Source organism: Durio zibethinus, chromosome 5, assembly GCF_047325235.1.
Source record: "Durio zibethinus cultivar Kanyao isolate XHJ-2024 chromosome 5, ASM4732523v1, whole genome shotgun sequence".
Classification (NCBI taxonomy): Eukaryota; Viridiplantae; Streptophyta; class Magnoliopsida; order Malvales; family Malvaceae; genus Durio; species Durio zibethinus.
In genome coordinates this window covers 1,839,420-1,860,744 of record NC_143166.1, presented here as the reverse complement: position 1 = coordinate 1,860,744, position 21,325 = coordinate 1,839,420, and the positions used below count along the sequence as shown (strand labels likewise).

General features: G+C 29.6%; 1 protein-coding gene and 2 pseudogenes across 1 annotated transcript; all 3 read right to left on the bottom strand.

Moving 5' to 3' along the window:
* LOC149518648 (receptor-like protein kinase FERONIA) overlaps nucleotides 1–21,325 on the bottom strand; it is a 51,083-nt pseudogene that overhangs the window by 28,438 nt on the left and 1,320 nt on the right.
* LOC111281890 (cytochrome P450 CYP749A22-like) lies at nucleotides 1,812–3,208 on the bottom strand. The gene is made up of 2 exons (XM_089761451.1): nucleotides 2,881–3,208; nucleotides 1,812–2,840 (listed from the first exon to the last, which is right to left on the bottom strand). The coding sequence occupies exons 1-2, from the start codon at nucleotides 3,184–3,186 to the stop codon at nucleotides 2,400–2,402; spliced, it is 747 nt and encodes a 248-aa protein (XP_089617577.1). The 5' UTR covers nucleotides 3,187–3,208; the 3' UTR covers nucleotides 1,812–2,399.
* On the bottom strand, nucleotides 3,439–9,362 carry LOC149518649 (cytochrome P450 CYP749A22-like; annotated as a pseudogene).

Genomic DNA, 21,325 nt, shown 5'->3' with positions numbered 1-21,325 from the left:
ATAAGAGATTCTGGTGCAAAGGAACATATTTAACAATTTGGAATTATAGAATTATTGTGGTAAGAGAACAAGATATTTAAAATGTTTAAATTAAAATACATTTTAATCAAATAACTTGATTAAAAAAATTCACATAAAAGGTACCCATCTTAATCACAATTAAGTAAACGATAAAAATATTTATTTTAATATATTGAAAGGTAGGCATCTATTTCTTAGTAATTAATTTACTTATTTAATTATATATTGTCATATTTATTTATTTTAACCTACTTTTTTTCTTATTTACTAACAATTAGAAAAAATCAAATTTGTTATAACATACATTGCAAAATATGTATAACTGAAGAAAATTTTAATGCTTTGTACTTAATTTATACTAAGACAATGAAATAAAAATTTGGATGAATTGATAGAAAATGATTTGTATTGTTGTTCAAACATTTTCTTTTAATCCAAAGCTTAGGCAAAGAATAGAAAATTGATTAAAGTCTCTTTTGAATTTTTTTTTTCGAATTCTTAGAATTTTTTTTCTTGTTGTGGCTTGAAAGAGGGTAAGGGGTTGCAAACAAGGGACAAGTTTAATTAAATTTGGAAATAAAATTTTTTAACATAACTTACCTAAGTAATATATTGAAAAAAAAATTATGAACCATTACTTCATGATAAGATATATATTTCATTTAAATCCTTACGTGTAAGTAATTGATGACTAAACCACATTGATTCATTCATTCATTTTCATAGAACATTAATATTTATCCTACTTACAAAATTTAAAGCAAATGTTCTTTTATGGTAATTAATCTTCTACTTGAAAATTTTAAATAATGACAATGTTATAGCTGATAGAATCATAAGAAATATATACAATTTGCCTCTTGTTTCTTGCACCCCTACTGCTAGTCGTGTATATAAAAAATGTAAATATAGCTTGAATTAGTGAATTGATTGGCCAAAAAAATTAGTGAATTCAATTCTTTCTACATTCTTACTATTAAGAAGGCAGAGAAGAAGAAAAAGAAAAAGAAAAAGAATTAGATGTTCTTACTTAGTTCTCATGCAGATGCTTATATATCTCCCTTTTTTTTTATACTATTTCAGTTCTTTCATTTCAAAACAAATATTCATATTTAATTTAACATGAAATAGGCTATTTGTACTTTAATTTTAAGAAATATTTCAATATTGTGTTTAATAGTTTATAACATCACAATGTAAAGAAAAAAAAAAATTAATACTATAAAATATTAGAAAAACTTTAAATGCTTGAAAACAAAATGGCTTATTCTTTTGAAATGTAGAAAAGATCAAAGAATATGTGAACTTTAATTTTGCAAATTTGATGTAGTTTCATAGAGGATCTTGATCAATAATTTTTTTTAAATGAGATTTTCTTTTTGATATTTGAATATGCTAAAATTTGAATTCAGATTTCTAGAAATCTTTATCATTTATATCATGAACATTCTAGTATACAAGGTTGATTTGGTGATCAATTATATCCCCACTTTGAAATGGCCTTTTTGAATGAGTTGGTCTACAGACATGGCAATATCACACAAAAATTACCAGTTAATCAGATTGAAAGCACTTATATTGTAAAACAACTGATAAAAAAAAAGGTGCAAGATTCAAGCTGAAGCCTTGTCAAAAGGCCAAATTAGTGCAAGTACAACCATGCAAGATACAGTTATGGAGTTTTGCAGATTCAGGTATGAGTTCCAAAAAAACAAAAGTTGTAAAACCATGTGCTTCTTTTAGGCCACTGTAGCATCCGGAAGAGATCCTAAAGGGGTCAAGGGACCCAATTGTCTTTCCTTAGACATAATCCAGGGCCATGAATAATGACACAACGCAAACTTTTTCATTCACACACCAAACCCACTTTTTCCTTTTACTTTAAAAGTATTATTTACAAACCATAACACTAGGAAAATCACATTTATTCTGGAGTAAGATTAGAATCCCCTTTGTTGAAAAGAGTTGAAGGCTAATTAAAAAAATAATACCGTTTTGTTTAAGCCAAGAGCCAGAAATCCTTTTGCAGCTTCGTGGTGATCAAATAACCTCCAAGTTTTTTGCTTTTCCTTCTTACTGCAACTGGCATTCTGGATACAGTAGTCGACAAATCCACCAGTTACCCGGTTCCCTGCACCAGTAAGCAGCCAACAACTATGGAAAAGAGAAACAAATTATTTAAAGCTGAAAGGCTTTGACAGCAAGTCAAGGATCACCCAATTTAAAAACTTGAATTGATACACAATCAGGAGCCAAAAATGGCTGGTAAGAACTGTGTGTTGTACATTGATCACACCATTATTTAAAACTGTTTCTCACTTACTATGAATATTTTACCATCTTAGACACTAATAGAAGCAGTTATTGCATTAAAAACTTTAGGCATCACTCTGTAGAGAATGAAGCATTACTTGAAGTCCATGTTTTGGCTGAACCATAGGTTGAGGAAATGGCGCATGAATATAGGCTGGGGAGAGAGTAATGATGTAGCGTTGTAGGATCATTGAGAGAGCAGTCTTTGTTTCTGTGATTGCAAAGCCCATACCCACGCAAGATCGAGGTCCCAATGAGAAGGGAATGAATGCAGCCGCATTGTATTTGGTAGCTTTCGCAATACCTTCTGCGAATCTCTCTGCTTTGAAAAGATGCACATCATCACCCCATAGTTGAGGGTCATGGTGAAGTGCTGTGATTGGGACCATAACCTCCATATTAACAGGAATAATGAGCTTTCCCAATTGAACGTCTCTTGAAACGTTTCTAGACATGGCAGATACAGGAGGATACAACCTCAGGGTTTCGTTGATGATCATGTTCATCTGCACTATTGAAATGGTCAGAGATTGCAGTTTTGCTTACAGTTTTTAGTTTGGAAATGCCTTCAGAATGAGGATTTTTGTCACCAAATACCTGGATCACTTCTCGTCTTGCTTTCTCTTGACAATCTGTACGGATTGCTAAAAGAAGGACTGTCCATGCAAGCAAGGAATTAGTGGTTTCTTGTCCAGCAAAGTAGAATGTTTTGCACTCATCTACCAAGTCTTCTACGGAGAGCCTGTTTTTCTCATCCGAATCATGGAAAGCATTTACAAGTGATCCTAGAAAATCACTGCCGAAACTGTCAGCTGCGCCAGTCAGTATTTTCTCTTCCCTTTTCTTAACCATTTTCCATCACACATTCATGTATTCCTTTAGCAAGCTTTTCTGATTCTATTTCATCAGTAGTTTTCCAAATCTTGCTGCAAAAGCAAACAAAGGTATAAGCCATATACATGGAGAAAAGGAGGAAATAAGTCCTTTTGGATCATATTTCAGATTTTGCACTCAAGTGACTTCTAGTATTTCCTCTCTATTGGAAATCAGGGACAAACTCTTGAGTCTAGACTAATAATGTAAAGACGGTACCTAAGGGAGATATTATTCAATTTGACTCGAAGATTCTGTGATTCTATCTCACAAAGCATTATGGATTTAAATCTATGCATATATCATAGCATATCTTTATAATGTCTATGTGAGATTAGAAGGTTACAAATTAACTTACCTGATGCCCGGAATCCGAGATTTATGAAAATTTCTGCTAGCAAGTATTGATAATTTAATCAACATTTGAAAAATCTTCTCCCCTTACAAGTAACAGGTACCAAAAGCTGTTCTAGATATAACTTTTGAAGTCAGTAACCCGAATTGTTCAAACACTTCGATCTCTTTCCCTTCCTGGCCTTTCCACTTCTCTAGCATTGTCTCAACGGCTGCAATTATTGCTGGATTTATGTTCTGCCAAACACAACCATCCATTTTGTAAGAAACTAATTCATAACTCTTAATGTCAGTACAAAATAGACTTTCGAAGTTTTACTTTTAAGCTCTCCCCATGAAAAGCATGATTTGCCAACTTCCTTTGCCTGGCCCATTTTTCACCTTCGGTTGACACAAGCCCGTCCCCGAGTATCTCATAGATAAAGTTTTCAGCCTTCTTTTTCGGAAAAGATCCTTCAATTTTTTTAAGAACCTCTTTGACTAGTTCTGGTTCTGAAATTACCAGTTGAGCTGATTTCTCTCCCAGGTAAGATGATTCTTCCCTAAAAAAAGAACAAAAGAAAGGGTTCATTTTTTATTTGAAGTTAGAAACAAATTCCAAGTGAAAAACTTCGGAATTATCTCACCATAGATGTTGATCCAGGACTAAAACTGAGGCAGCATCCTGGGAAATATATCATGAGTCAAGGCAGCCATAGGTTTGCTTAATGCTTCTTTTCTCAATTGGACAGATGCTTTGTTGTTTCCATGGATGAATTCACAAGGAGGTCCTTTGATTCCCTGTAAACTCAGTGCGTACTGTATGCGGAAAGGTATCCACCAATATTTGTGAAGGATTTTGAATAGAGTTATGATGAGAAACAGGCACAGAAAACTTGTGAGAAGGATTAAAAGCTTTGCTGTGGAATTCATTTTCGTCTCTTAGCAATGAATTCAGATGTTTTTATGTACTAAACATTAATTCATTCTTTTATATAAGATTTACTGATGCTTTAGAAGCCGGCTTTTGGCTTCATTTGGAGCATTTTTTTATAATAAAATTTAATCAGAAAAAAGTGTTAGAACTCAAAATTTTCTTGCATTCTTCTTGTCATTTATAGAATCTTGTGAGCCGATTATATAAATTAGATTATATTTTGGAAGTATTAGTTTTCGTGACATGTGCTTTGCAAGTGATTCTTAACGATATTATAATTATAATATAATTAAATAATTAAATATTTGTTTTTAGTAATGAAATTGAAAAAATCATCGTAATACTAAATTAAATTGAAATTTTAAATTTATTTTTTAAAGTAAATAAATATAACACAAATTTTAAAATGAAGTTTAATAAAAATAAATATCTAATTTTTTTCTAGGTTGATTTTTCTATTTAGAAGTTTCCACTAAGTTCATAAACTATAATTTACTATTAAGTTAACACTTATCATTAATTTACCATTAAATTATAAATAATTTACTATTAAATTATCAATAATTTATTACTAAATTAATGAAAATTTACTTCTAAGTTAATATTGATTTTATATTAAATTATCATTAATTTCTGTTATTATCATTCACATTATAACTAATTTAGCAATGAGTTCTTGATAGTTTACCACTAAGTTTATATTGATTTGTTATTGTCATAACGTTTAGATCTGAGGATCTATCACTAGACATTAACTTAAGGAGTCACCACCAATCTTTTTTGTTTAGGTGCGATTGGTCACCTACAAATTTATCCTTTCAAGGAACACCTAAACTTAACTAAGGGTCTTTAAAAGAATAGGTTCAAGTCTACTAACCAGAATAAAGTTCGGGAGTTCAGTTACGTGTGAGGAAGCTTATAGCATCCTCACAATGCCCATCGAAAGATGGTACCAGCTTAAATTCGTGTTATCCAATAAACCTTAAAAATTTTACCAAGTAATTAATTATTGAAAATTATTCTTAATTAACTTCAATACTTTTGACAAAAAATTAAGAAAATCCTCTCACCTCAAGAGTATACAATAAAACTATTGTTTCATTTTCAGATACTCCATTGTAGGATTATTTAACATTTAAAATTTTCAAGAAAAGAAAAGAAGAAATGAGATAAAAAAAGGAATAATGATTCAACTTTTGATGCAAATCCTTTTTCTTTTATTTAAAAAAAGAAAATTCATTGCTTTTGTATAAGGAAAATTGATACTTTCAACTTTTCCTTAAAACATTTTTCTTGATAATTTTTATTTTTTAAAAAAATTAGTACTCCAACTTTTCCTAAACATGATTTTTTTTTTAAATTTTTGAAATTCTAATTCTGAGAAAAATTGATACTTTCAACTTTTCCTCAAAAATATGTTTGAAAATTTTACTTTCATGGGAAATTTCCCTAAAATATTTTTTTTTGAAAATTTTATTTTTAAGAAAAATTGATACTTTTAACTTTTTTTAAAAAAAATATATTTTTAAAACCTTTTATTTTTCAAGAAAATTGATACTTTCAACTTTCCCTTAAAAAAATATTTTTTTGTAATTTCTATTTTTTTAGAAAAAAATTATTGAAAAAAAAGAGAAAAAAAATAATATTAAAATTAAGGAATACCAAATAATTCTAAATTAATAATAATTATAATAATTACAATAATTATAATAAATAAATAAATAAATAAATAAAAATTTTAAAAAAACTTTGAAACGGCTCGACTGGACTTGGATTCGGCTCGGCTTGAGAGACAAAATCGGCTTAAATGTGCATCTCAGTAGGAAACGGCTCGGCTCGATTGGAACCCAGGTGGAGAAGCGGGTCATTGGTTCGGGTGCGCTATGGGTCGGGTCGGATCTTGGCAAAACGCGTCGATCCTCTAGGTTTACTAATGCAAAAATGACGTCGTGTTGGAGAGGGTATATAAAGCTGAAACTCGATTTTTTTTCAGATTTCCCTTCCCTTTTTCTCTCAGTTCCCTTTTTTTCTCCTTTTTCTCTCCAAACAATTCTAGATTTCAGTTGAATATTCTACCGAAATCTGAAAAAAATATGCCAAAAACTTCAAAGATCATAAGAAACTTCGTCAAAAAATTTAAGTTTTGTCAAAAAATTCATCGAAATCTGGAAATTTTCTAGAAATTTTCCAAAAAAAAAATGCTAAAATCTCTAAAAATTTTCCTAAAAATTCTAGAGCTACCTTCGAATTTTTTTTTGCCTCTGTTTTCTTTATGTTCTCTTCTGTGTGTTTTCTGTGTGATTTATGGACCTATTTATAGAGATTGATCAGAAACTAGGATTGATCAGAAGAGTTTCTGATCAATCCCAATTCCATCTTGGATTAGGATTCAATCTCTGAATCCAATCCAGACTCTGATTGAATCCCAAATTCACGGTAAAATTCTAATTTTTTCTAATCCTAATTCCAGTCGAAAATCAATCAAGAAAAACATAAAGTCAAGAAAAAATAATAATAACAATAGTAATAATAGTAATAATAATAGATAAAAATATATATTAATAGATAAATAATAATATATGAATAGATAAATAATAAATATATATGTATTAATAGATAAATAATAAAATATGTTAATAGTTAAATAATTAAAATATATATATTAATAAATAATAATAGTAATAAAAAATTAAAAAAATACAAATACAAATACAAATAGGCTTACCTATTTGGACCAGGCCCAATTGATTCGGGCTTGGACCAAATTAGGTGTTTACAACTGCCCTATTTGCACATTTTCTGTGAAACAGAAATTACTGGTTGTATCATGTTAGCTTTTCATAAAACATCAAACAGCTAACTGGGAGGAGTCTTAATATCTGTAACTTTTCTCTTCACATGACACTTCTATTTATAATTCAAGGCATTACGTTATTATTAGGCAAAGGATTGTCACTAACGTTTGGTACAGTTACCCCTCTTGTATCAAAGCTAATCATTCCATCCTTGATTAGTCATTGCACTGTGTGTTTTAAGGCAGTGTAACTTTCAGTGGAATGACCAATAATTTCATAGTGATAGTCACAATGGGCTATGGGATCATACCATTTAGGGTAAGGCATTTTGAGTGGCTTTAATTTGCTAGAAGTAATTGGATGACTGTTGTAAAGCTCACGACATAATTCTATATAAGTCATGGGAATTGGGTCAAATACAGACTTTTCACGAGTAGTTCGTTGCTCTGGTGAACCACCTATTGGGCTAGCTAGCCGGGTTTAAGGTCTTAAGGTAGTTGAGTGTTAGGACTGTATATGGTGTTTTGAGGCCTAAAAAAAGGTTAATATGTTTGGGAATAAGAGGATTGTAGGATTGGTTGGTATGAGTAAGGGGAAGTGTTATTCACAGAAGGGTAATATGGAAGGTATTCTTATAGTGAGTAGGGTTAATAACCTCTGAATTATTGTCTATCAAAGCTCACAGCTTGAACTTTAGTCTCTTTCTTCTTTGGGGCTCTTTTGTTGGATGCTTCGAATCCTTTCAACTTGTCATTCTTGATGGCACTCTCAATAATTTTTCTTGAAATCACCATGTCAACGAAATTTTTGGTTGCATTTTCTATCATCTTTTCATAATAGAAAGATTTCAAAGTGCTAACAAATAGCATTGTAGTCTCTTTATCAGTCAGAAGAGGTTACACCTGAGAAGCTATATCTCTTCATCTCTGGGTGTATTCTTTAAAAGACTCATTTGTTTTTTTCTCTAGGTTCTATAAAGACAAACAATCAGGAGCCAAATCCATAATATGTCGATATTGATTGATGAAGTCATGGACCATATCGCTCCAATAATGGATATGGGTTTTGTCCAGCTGGACATACCACCTGGTAGCAGAGCCTGTAAGGCTATCTTGAAAAACATGCATTAATAGCTTTTCATTATAGACATGGGCTACCATCTTCCGATAGTACATGGTGATATGAGTTTTTGGGCACTTCATACCATCATACTTCTCAAATTTTGGTACATTGAACTTTGGTGGAATAACTACATCTGGGACTAAGCAAAACCTAGCAGCATTGATAGCACCATAAAATCTAATTCTTTCTATAGCCCGTAACATTTGCTCAAACATACTAATTTTTGAACCTTCCTAAGATTCCACCACATTTTCCTTTTCTTTCTCCCTATATCTCAAGTCATCTAGGTCAGGAACATGGATCGATTCTATTACCTTTTCAATAAAGACAAGATTTACATAGCTATGGTAATGCGCTGGGCTTGAAACTGATGGCATTTCAAGGGTATACAAGATATGTGAACTACTGTGGTGGTATATCCTGTGTGGACTGGGCTTGTTGTGGATCAAAACCTGAAAGATATAAAGGGTCAGTCACTTCTTGTGATGGGGGGCCTTGTTGGCTTATTTTTTTTCTCTTCATTTTCACTTGTTTAGCTTATTGAGAGCATCCAGAATCTTGCTCAACTCATTCTCAATCTTTTCCTATGCTTTTTCTAATTTTTCAAATCGATGAGATTTTTCTTGCTTCATTTGTCTAGCTCTGACTCTTGTGTTATATCAGTGGACGGGGTTCTTGCTGGATAGAGCTATCCTTGAATCTTGAATACCATATCTTAGAATTAGCAAGTTTATATGACTATCTCATGGTTACTTTGTTAAATGTAATGAATGAGGATGCAATGAATGAAAATGCATGTGTGCAAAGAACATTTACCTTAAGATAGTGCTCAACCAAAAGATTTCATTTATTTCAAAGAACTTTCATTTACATAGAGTTTATCATCCTAGAGTTATAACCATAAAATTGTTTGATCTGTTTATACTGGGCTCTAGCTTCCTCGATGAAGTTTAGGAGACGTTGCCCATGTTCTCTTACTAAGCTACCACTTGCTTCAATGCCTCTGCCTATTCTACCATCTCTCTTGCCTTACATACCCTTTTACAAATTTGGGTCGTTAAGTGCTCAATGTACTTTTATCTTCCTAAGTTCTCTCTTTTACCACACCAAACTCGATATGATAACTCTCTATGCTCTCTAACCAATGCAATGTAGTCTTCTTATTCATTCAACTGCTGTCTCAACCTACTTAGGTAGTTGTTCAACATGTTATTCTCTATCTGTACTTGGATGCTTTTTTCTTCCAATTTAGCTTATTTTTATTTCAATCACGCATTCTCTTCAGTCAACTTAATAATTGTTATCTCTTTGGCTTGTACCCTCACACACAACCTCTTATGTTCATAATGTAACTCTGATAAGTCTTTAACAGCTATGTCACGTTCCATAGCAATCTTGCAAACTTTGACTTAATGTTTTTTAGCTTTATCTTTTCATTGATCTTTTTTCTCTCGAAGCTTTTGGATTTCTTACTTTAACTTATCTTTTTCAGACTTAAATTCTTTTGTCGCAAGCTCCAATTCTGATGGTGTCTCTTCAAACTTTTCTTTTATTGGCGATTGAAAGCTTTCATAAGCGAATACCATTTCTTATCTTCGTCTCGCTCTCCAAACTAAGTACCCTTGAGTGACTTTATCAATGAATGGTCTAGGACTCATTCTACGAGGGTTTTTCCATGCCTTAATCATCTCATTCATCCTCTGAAATGCTTTTGGCCCACTGTAAGAAAAATCTGATTGATAAAGCTCATACGTCATGGGAATGAACTATTTTACCCTAAACTACCTTTTCACTAGAAGTGGTGTATGACTTGTTACTCCTCATAAACCCAGTAGTGGAACCACAGTGTTATCTCCATATTGATATAGCATAGGTTCACGATTAATCCATGAGACCAACCATCTTACTTTAGTGCTTGTCAGTTTTTGTAATAAAGTTTCCCACTCTTTCTTAGACTTTTCTTCTGACCATCTACTTTCGTAAAATTCCTTGATCAAAGCTCGATTATGGATATAAAGCTTCAAGAAAGTACCTTTTTTTCATTCGAAGTGGCTTTCATCCATAGGTACAATAACTGTATACAACCTATAAAATGCCCTCTATTTCAAATACAGTAACTCAAAGATCTGATAGTCTCTGTTAATACTATCGTTGAAGGATTACAGTCATTAATCATACTTTCAAAGAAGTCAATCACTGCTAGTTCAATATAACCTAGCACCTTTGGAAATATCACCATTCCGTATATGGCTAAGGCAAATATGTCTAACCCACATTCTTCGTCGACATGTTGCACTAAAAAATCATGAAAGAACTTTCAAGGTTGGCAAACCTATCTTGTTTTTCCTTTATATGAGAATCTATAATCTCCTTGTCTATCCCCATGAGAGGGGCCAAATTCTTACGAAATCCTTATTTATGTTTTTTAATAAATATCTTGTCAGGAGCCTTGAGGTGTAAACCTAACAAAGTCGAATATTCTTCAATGGTGGATGTCATGTCAACTTCATTGAAGATGAAACACTTGTATGCAGGATCCCAGAATTGCACTACAACTCTAAGTAGTTAATGGTCGACATTAACTGCAAAGAGGTGTGCTATATGCCCATGCTTCTAGTAAAACTCTTCTTGTCTAGTCGGACTCATCTTCTTCCATATATCAACTAAATCTTCTAGATTATTTTGTCTAAAGAGGATGGATGTTTCTTAGGTCAAAGTGGAATCATAACCAATTGGTAGATAATCTTCTTTCTTTAGTTAAGTCTTTTCTGACCGGACCTTTACTTCGTTGGGTGGCTCATAAGAAGCTAATACAGATGAGGAGCAAACTAATCATTCTGTGAAGTCCATGAAACACTTTTTGTTGAATATCGTCTTTCAAACAAATGTTCTTCATGCAACTTTATGATATGAGCATGAAACAAAGCAAAAGAATGAGAAAAAAAGGTTAGTATACCAAATAAGGAGAAAAAAATAAATAACTAAGTAAATTAAAACATCATACAAAATAAAAGGAATGAACCCTATGCTTTTGGTCAATTCTAAAGGGAGGGAGATGGCTTTATCTATAGGTTAGGCATTCTTAAAGTTAACTATATGTGGTTCAAGGTTAAAAGTCTAAAGGTTCCCAAATTGTTCCTTACATCATTGCCTATTACAGACTAGTAAGGCACCTCAATCCTCACCAATTACAGGTTACAAGCGAAAAAAGTTCAATTTGAATGGGAGTATTTTGCTAGCCACTGTGGAAGCATTAAACCTCACGAAAGCAATAGGTACTTTACTCCCTCCTAGAGGGAAGGAGCTCAGGTATAGAGCTCATGTTATGCATATGCATATGAATGACAAAATTAACAAAGTAAATAAATATGAATGAATAAAAAATCTATACAAAAAGGTTCAATTTTATTATGTTTTTGGATAACATAAATTTATTTGCTGGTCTGACTCTCAGACGTCCCCAGTGGAGTCACCAAATTGTCATAACGTTTAGATCTGGGGATCTATCACTTGACATTGACTTAAAAAGTTGCTACAAATCTTTTTTGTTTAGGTGCGATTGGTCACCTAGAAATTTATCCTTTCAAGGAACACCTAAGCTTGACTAAGAGTCCTTAAAAAAATAAGTTCAGGTCTACTAACCAGAATAGGGCTCAAGAGTTTGGTTATATATGAGGAAGGTTATAGCATCCTCACAATGCCCATCGAAAGATGGTACCAGCTTAAATTTATGTTATTCAATAAGCCTTAAAAATTTTATCAAGTAATTAATTATTAAAAATTATTCTTAATTAACTCAAATACTTTTAGCAAAAAATTAAAAAAATCTCTTCACCTAAAGAGTATGCAAGAAAACTACTATTTTATTTGCAGATGCTCTATCGTCGGATTATTCAATATTAAAAATTTTCAAGAAAAGAAGAAATGAGATAAAAAAAAAAAAGGAATAATGATTCAATTTTTGATGCAAATCCTTTTTCTTTCAATTTTTTTTTTAAAAAAAACTCATTGCTTTTGTACAAAAAAAATTGATACTTTCAACTTTTCCTTAAAGCATTTAGAGTTTTTATTTTAAGAAAAATTGATACTTTTAACTTTTTCTTAAAATACTTTTCATGATAATTTTTATTTTTAAGAAAAATTGATACTTTCAACTTTTCTCAATTTTTTTTTTTTTATTTTTGAAATTTTAATTTGGAAGAAAATTGATACTTTCAACTTTTCCCTAAAAATATATATTTTTTAAAACCTTTTATTTTTCAAGAAAATTGATACTTTCAACTTTCTCTTAAAAAAATATTTTTTTTGTAATTTTTATTTTTTTTAGAAAAAAAATTATTGAAAAGAAAAAGAAAAAATTAAAATTAAAATTAAGGAATACCAAATAATTCTAAATTAATAATAATAATTATTATAATTATAATAATAAAAATAAAATTAAATAAATAAAATTAAAAAAAAAACCTTGGAATGACTTAGCTTGGCTTAAGAGACAGAATCGGCTCAAATGTGCGGCTTAGCAGGAAAAGGCTCGGTTGGAACCCAGACGAAGAAAAGGGTCACCGGTTCAGGTGCACTATGGGTTGGGTCGGATCTTGACAAAATGCACAGATCCTCTGGGTTTACTAACGCAAAAATGAAGTCGTGTTGGAGAGGGTATATAAGGTTAAAACTCGATCTTCCTTCAGATTTTCCTTCTTTTTTTCTCTTTCTTCCCTTCTTTTCTCCCTTTTTCTCTAAACAATTTCAGATTTTGGTTGAATGTTCTACCAAAATCTGAAAAAACACGTCGGAAACTTCAAAGTTTGTCAGAAACTTCGTCGAAAAATTCATCGAAATCTAGAAATTTTCCAGAAAAAAATGCTAAAATCTCCAAAAATTTTTCTAAAAATTCTAGAGCTGCCTTCAAAATTTTTTTTGCCTCTGTTTTTTTTTGTTCTCTTCTGTGTGTTTTCTGTGTGATTTATGGACTTATTTATAGGGATTGATCAGAAGAGTTTTTGATCAATCCCAATTCCATCTTGGATTGGGATTCAATATTTGAATCCAATCCAGACTCTGATTGAATCCCAAATTCACGACAGAATTTCAATTTTTTCTAATCTTAATCCTAGCCGAAAATTAATCAAGAAAAAATAATAATAGCAATAATAATAGATAAAAATATATAGATAAATAATAATATATGAATAGATAAATAATAAAAATATATATTAATAGATAAATAATAAAATATGTTAATAGATAAATAATTAAAATATATATATTAATAAATAATAATAGTAATAAAAAATTAAAAAAATAAAAATAAAAATACAAATGGGCTTATCCATTTGAACCAGGCCAAATTGATTCGAGCCTGGACCAAATTGGGTGTCTATAGTTACTATCACAGGTTTACTACTAAGTTAACTCTTAATGTATTGTTGGCCATGTCTACCCCCTTCTACTTTTAAAATCCCAATTCACTAATCTTTCATATCTATTTTTCCCATTTTGGTGCTTTTAAAATTAATTTTTTTCATTGAATGATAAATTTAATGAGTTGTTAGCACTTTTATTTTTGTAATTTATATTCGTAATTTGGTTGTTTTAAACATAAAAATATTTAGCTCCTTAAATTTTGCATATTTCTTTCTAATCAAAGTATGTTGACATTTATTATTATGTCTCTTTCATTTTCTAGTCAAAACAATTTCTTTCCATGCTGATAAAATATTATTAAAAATATTCAATTACTATTTATATTGTGCATATGATATTCATATAATTTAATTTCATGCAATCCTTACATTTTTGTTTTTAAAGCTCATAGTTTTAGTTTTTTAATATTGTATAACTTTTAGCCCTTTTTTTTTATAAATTATTAGTTTGATTTATTTTAATTCATCATTAATTTACGCATGCAATACTAATTAATTATATTATAAGTTACCAAATTTTATTAAAATTTACTAAATTTGTATCGATATATTAATAAAATCTTGTCAAAGATTACCAAAATTGTATTCAAGATTACCAAAATTTTATAAAAGTTATCAAAAGTATATAAATGATTACTATAATTATAATATAAGTTAAAGAAATTATATCAATGATTACCAAAATCATATTAAAGGCTACTAAAATTTTTTCCTACTTTTATTCATTGGCTACGGGTTAACTAAATACTTTATTGGTTTTGGATTGTTCACCTATGTAATTGGCTTATCTGTTTCACTTGTTAAGAATTGATCAATTTATTGGCTTGTTATGGGTTAATCAATGTATTAGCTTTGAATTGTTTTTCTCTTATGGCTCTCTTGGAATCATCACAGCCTATTACAGTGAAATTAGATGGAACAAACTACACTCATTGGTCTTATTTGATGTGAAATTTTTTAAAAGGAAAAAGACTTTGGAAATATGTTACAGGTGATAAAAAAATGTCCAAAAGCTCTTGACAAATTGGAAAATTTTGTGTTTGAATATGAATAATGGGAGATTAATAATAGCAAAATTGTTACTTGGATTGTTAATATTGTTGCTCCTTTAATTAGTATGCAACTTGGGAAATTTGACACTGCTAAGGAAGTTTGAGATTTTCTTGACAAATGTTATGTTTAAATTGATTTTGCTAGAAGATATAAGCTTGAGATGGATCTTGCTACTTTGAAACAAAGAAAGGGACAATCAATTTCTTATTTTCATTCTAAAATGTCAATTATTTGGGATCAATTAGCTTTTATAAAACCTAAAGGGATTGTTGATGTAGAATTATATTAACGACACAGAAAGAAAGTCATTTTACACAATTCATAATGGCACTTCAAGATGATTTTGAGTCTATTCGGGCATCTATTCTACATCATGTCCTTTCTCTTTTTGTTGACATTGTTTTGTCAGAATTGATAGCTAAAGAAACTAGAAGAGGCATCCTCAATCAATCCAGATGAGGAGATGATACTATTTTAGTAATTGCTGCACGTTTAAAAAATTTTATCTCCAATTCATTTTGCTCATCTCAATGAATGGATTCTTCTATGATTAAACATTACTACTATCATGAGTTAGGACATACAAAGCATAATTGCCCATAATTGAAAAAAAAAATTGGCTTGCATAAAATGGGGTGAGTTGCTGCTGCAACATTGTCTATAGAAACTTTTAACGTTAACTCTCACTCCACTATAAATCAAACTCAAGAGATTATTTAACAAGTTATTTCTAGTATGAGTAATAACTCTATGAGTAATAATTCTTCTACATCTGTATTATCAGTTACTCTAGGTATTAATTTTAATGATTCGATCACTGATTTTAGCGCTTTTAATCATATGACTTTTAATAATTCTATCTTTGACTCTTTAAGTCCTATTAGTTATTCACCTTCTATTCATACTACTAATGATTCAAATATATCTACTACTCATATTGGCTCGATCTCATGTTTTCAAAATGTTTATTTTGATAATGTTTTTTTGGTTTCATCACTTTCTATGAATTTGCTATCTATTGGTCAATTATATGATCAAGTTCTTGATGTCATTTTTTTACTCTTATGGTCGTGTGGTGTAGGATTGCTTAACAAGGAAAATGGTTAGGACAGGCCATAAAATTGGAAGATTATTTTTTTTGGAAAACATACATGTGTCACATCATCCTTTTGGTCAATATAATCATCATTTTATGCAAAAATCCTTATTAGTTTCTGGTATTCAAAAGCTTTCATCTTTTTCCCTCTGGCATTGTAGGTTAGGACATGTTTCTTGTCTTAGACTTCAATATTTGGTATCTAGTAGCAACTTAGGTTATGTTAAGTTATAAACGTCCAATAATAGTATTAGTTATAAACAAGCAAAATAGTTTATTTTACTTTTCAATAAAAGTGAATCAATTTCTTTATTTTCTTTTAATCTTGTTCATTCTGCTATATGAGGCCCATCTTGTTTACTTACTATGGGGGTTATTATTATTATGTTATTTTTATTAATGATTATTCGAGGTACAATTGGATTTATTTGTTTCAGCATTGTTTGAATTTACTTAAAATTTATCAAGATTTTTTCGCCATGATCAAAACACCGCTCTTTAAAACTATTAAACATTTTCATGCTGATTCTGCTAGAGAGTATCAATCAAGTAATTTAAATGAGTTTCTTGCTTCTCAAGATATTTTTTTTGAATCATCTTGTATTAATACACCACAGCAAAATGGTACTGCTGAAAGAAAGTATTATCATATTATGGAAACCACTAAAGCCTTCTTGTTATCTTCATTGGTTCTTAAGAAATTTTGGGGAAAAGCTACACTTACTTCAGTTTATGTTATTAATTGAATTTTTTCATCTGTCATTGGTGGAATTTCTCTTTTTGAATGCTTGTATAACAATACTCCTAATTATTCTAAGCTTCATATTTTTGGTTTTACATATTTTGTTTTGCTTCCTAAAGTTCAGTGTGATAAATTATCTAAAAAAAATTGCTATTTATGTGTTTTTAAGGTATGGTATTGGACAAAAACAATATTGTTGCTATGATCCTATTGCACAAAAACTTCGTATTTCTCAGTTGTTACTTTTTAAAAAAATATTTTGATGTATTCATTTCCTCATTTTAAAAAATCTACCAATGATCCTCATGAGTTTCATATCTTTTTTTATCCTTTTGTTGATTTAAATGACTTTAATTAATCTTCCCATGTGTCCCAAAGTTCTCCAACTCCTCAGTAGATTCATCTAAATAAAACTTGTCCCATTACTGACTCTACCATAAGTAATCATGCACCACCATTGTCTAATTCATTAGAGCAGTTTTGTTTCAAAACTTAGATGTTCAACACGTGAGCGAATTCTTTAAAAATGTTATCATGATTTTCATTGTTTCTTATCTACCATTCTTTCTATTTGTAAACCTAAATATTATCGTAAAGCAAGTTCTAATCTTCTTTGGCAAGCAGCTATGAAAGAAGAATTAGATGCCTTAAAGAAAACTCATACTTGGAATCTTATTGATTTACCTCTTTGAAAATCTATAATGGATTGTAAATGGGTGTACAAGGCAAAGACTAAATTAGATGGGTTTATCGAGAGATATAAAGCTAGGTTGGTTGCAAAAGGATTTACTAAGAAGTATGGTATTGACTATGAAGAAACCATTGCTCTTATAGCTTGAATGACTTCTGTTCAAACTTTTATAGCAGTTGCTTCTATTCGATGATGGATTTTATCACAAATGGATGTAAAAAATGCTTTCTTGAATAGAGATACTTGTGAAAAAGTTTATATAAAATCTCTTCTTGGATTGTTTTGCCAAACTAATCAAGTGTGCAAGCTTCGACAAGCTTTATATGGTCTTAAACAAGTATCGCGTTCTTGGCTTAAGAATTCAACACTATTATGCTTGACTCAGGATTTGTGGAAAGTCTTTATGATTGATAATTATTTATTCGTCGATCTGGAAAATGTATTGCATTTTTGCTTCTCTATGTTGATGATATGGTGATAACTGGAAATGATAACCTTGGTATTTAGAATATAAAAAATCATCTTAGCAAAACCTTTGAGATGAAATATTGTGGTCCATTATGATATTTTTTAAGAATTGAAGTTGATTATTCCTCTCATGGATATGTCTTGTCTTAAGTAAAATATGCTTCTAATCTTATTTTTAAAGCTGGTGTATCTGATAATAAAACGTTTGACACTCCTCTCAAAACTAATGTCAAAATGAAAGCTACTAATGGAGAACTTCTCAATGATGCTACTTTGAAGAGATAGTTGGTTGGTAGTCTTATATATTCGACAGTTAAAGACTTGATATTAGTCATGTAGTTCGAGTTGTAAACCAATTTATAACAGCGCCTAAGATAATTCATTTTGCTGCAGTTCTTAGGATATTGAGATATTTGCGAGGAATGCTACATAAAGGTTTGTTGTTCTTATCAACTTTTAAACTTAAACTTCATGCTTTTTTTTATTCTAACTGAGTTAGTGATGTTAATGATAGACATTCTACAACTGGTTATTATATTTTTTTGGGTGATTCTTTAATATCTTAGAAAAGCAAAAAACAAATAATTATGGTGCGTTTACATGTTGAAGCAAAGTATAGAGCTTTATTGGATGCTATAGCAGAAATTATGTGGTTGTGTCAATTACTTATGGATTTAGGTGTTGACATGCCTACTTCTATTCCATTCTTTTTTGATAGTAAAAGTGTAATTGAATTGGCTCATAATAATAATTTTCATGAATGGACAAAAAATATTAGAATAGATTGTCATTTTATCAGACAAAAGATACACAAAGGCACTATCATGCTATTGCATTTTTTTTTTAATTACAAGTAGCGGATCTTTTTACAAAGTCTATTTTAAGTTCACGTTTTTGTTATTTAGTTTCCAAAATCCAAATGTTTCATTTCGAACCATCTTTAGTTTGAGGGGTTGTTAAAATATATATTATGTTTAGTTGACTTATAAGGTTGGGCTTTATTTTTGGATATATCTCGTGGGCTTTAAACCCATTTATACATGTGTGTATATATATGTGTGTATTTTACAACCCTAAAAATAATATGATTTTTCACTATTCAAGTCATCAAAAATTTTATTAAAGGTATTTTAATCAATCACCTTTAACACTTTTTAGTCTAATTATAAAAAAAGTCTAATAATAAAAAAATTATTTAAATTAAAATTTATAAAAAAATTTACTAAATATATTTTAACCAATCACTTTAACACTTTTGGAATTAAAATTTTAAAATGTTAAATAGTCTCTATTTTTAATTTTAATTGATTTAAATTAAACATAAATAAATTAAGAAAAGTTGTATTTTCATTTGATGCGCAAAATCATTCTACTAATAAAATTAGTATAATAATAAAAAAGTCATTTAAATTAAATTTTATAAAAAAAAATTTTAATGATAGTTTAATCAATTACTTTTAATATTTTTGGATTTAATTTTCTTAATAATATTTTAGTCAATCACGTTTAATAGTTTTTTAGTTTAATTCATTTAAATTAAAATTTATAAAAATATTTAGTAAAGATATTTTATCCAATTACTTTTAACACTTTTGGAATCAAAATTTTAAAAATTTAAGCAATTTAATTTCATGTAAACTCTATTTTTAATTTTAGTTGATTTTAATTAAATTTAAATAATTTAATAATATATATTTAAGAATAAATTTATTAATTTTAAAATTTATAAAGCTATTTAAGTCGATCACTATTAACACTTTTATTTATATTTTTTTATATAAATGATATAATCAATTAAAATCTGCCTACAAAAAAAAAATCATAATCATACCCAATTCATGGAACAAGAAAAGAAAATTAAAAAAATAGTCATGTCTTCCAATTACCTGGAAAATGTCCTGTATCAAAAGGTTATAAGAAAAACAATAACCAACAATTGACAATTCATACTTAACCTTAATATAATCTTGTAATCACCATCAATCCATTTCTTGCTTTTTATTTTGAATTTTTAAGGGTCCATTCATAAAATGCACGTTGCGGTGCAATGAAAATCTTCTTATCAGACTCTCAAATGAACTGCTAGTCCTTAACTTGTTGCAGCTTGCATCATTATGGCAAGAGTAAATGTTCCATCCATTTTGTGGAAAGGCATAAAAATATAGCACAATAATGGTGCAAAATACTCGCCTGATTGATTTTTTTTTATTATGTTTTAATTTAACCTATTAGTTTTTTTTTTTTTTACCAAAATCTGTTCAAATTCTCACTAACCAAAAATTGCAAGACTATAATGAAATGACATTGGGAAGATCTCATTATTGGATTTTTTGGCCAATCAAAGCATTAAGGTACCAATTTAATTTGAAATTGGTCCTCTAAACAAACACAATAATTTACTTTAGTTCAATATTAATACTTAATAGGAAAATAAAATGATTAGTTAATATTTTAATTTAAGAAACAAAATTAATTAAGGAAAGTTTATTTTAATAATTAAAAACTTCAGTGTTAATAAAAAAATAAATAAAACTAATCGATATTTTAATTTAATAAAAAGTCATTAACTAGGGACAAAATAATTAACTTAAAAAATTATCAAGGATACATGTCTATAACATTATGAAAAATGTGCAATGGTAAATTGGGTTGGAACGAGTTGTACTGGAATAGTTTTCCATAAAATGTGATTTAATTTGTCACGTAAAAAAATTTTAAAAAAAAAATTAATTACTTTGATTTTATTTTTAAATTAATTTAATTTAATTAGTTATAAAATAAATAATGATTCAAAGGTGAATTCTAATTGATTAGATTATGAGTTTTTGAACTTTAATTGACCAAATTATGTGTCTTTTATCTTAATCTAAGTAACTGTGATAAATCTTCAATTAAAATTTTTAACCAACTAAATATTTAATTTAATTAATTAAATCATTTTCACCAAATTTGAACACGTGCATGGATCTTATCAACTTAGCGTAGTATTCAGAATCTACTATAATCTATACAGAATCTCGAAGGATTCTAAAACCACCACGTGTCCATTTTTTTATAAATGTTTTAGGGAAAACCTGCTCAGGTTGGGGGAAGCAGCAGTTGGACAGGTGGTGTTTTGCCAACTCTACGTTACAGGCAGATATTCCCGCCCTTTTGCTTTTCTTAATCCTTTCCTTTTCCCTCCATCACTCCCAACGCCTCCCCTCCTCTCTAGTCTCTTCTTTCTAACTCTTTTTTAACTCAACAACACTACACTAAACAAACAAAATAAATCTATCAACAACTCTGTACCACTGTAATTTATGGCAATGGCTCACCAAAGTTCTGATCGCTTAACCTCTGTTGGTACGCGCTATTGAATTAGAATCTCCGTAAATGAAGAAAGAAAAAAGAAGCCTTCTTTTTAGGCTGTTCATTTTCAATGTTGCTTCTATCGGTGTTGTGGGTTTAGTTCTAAA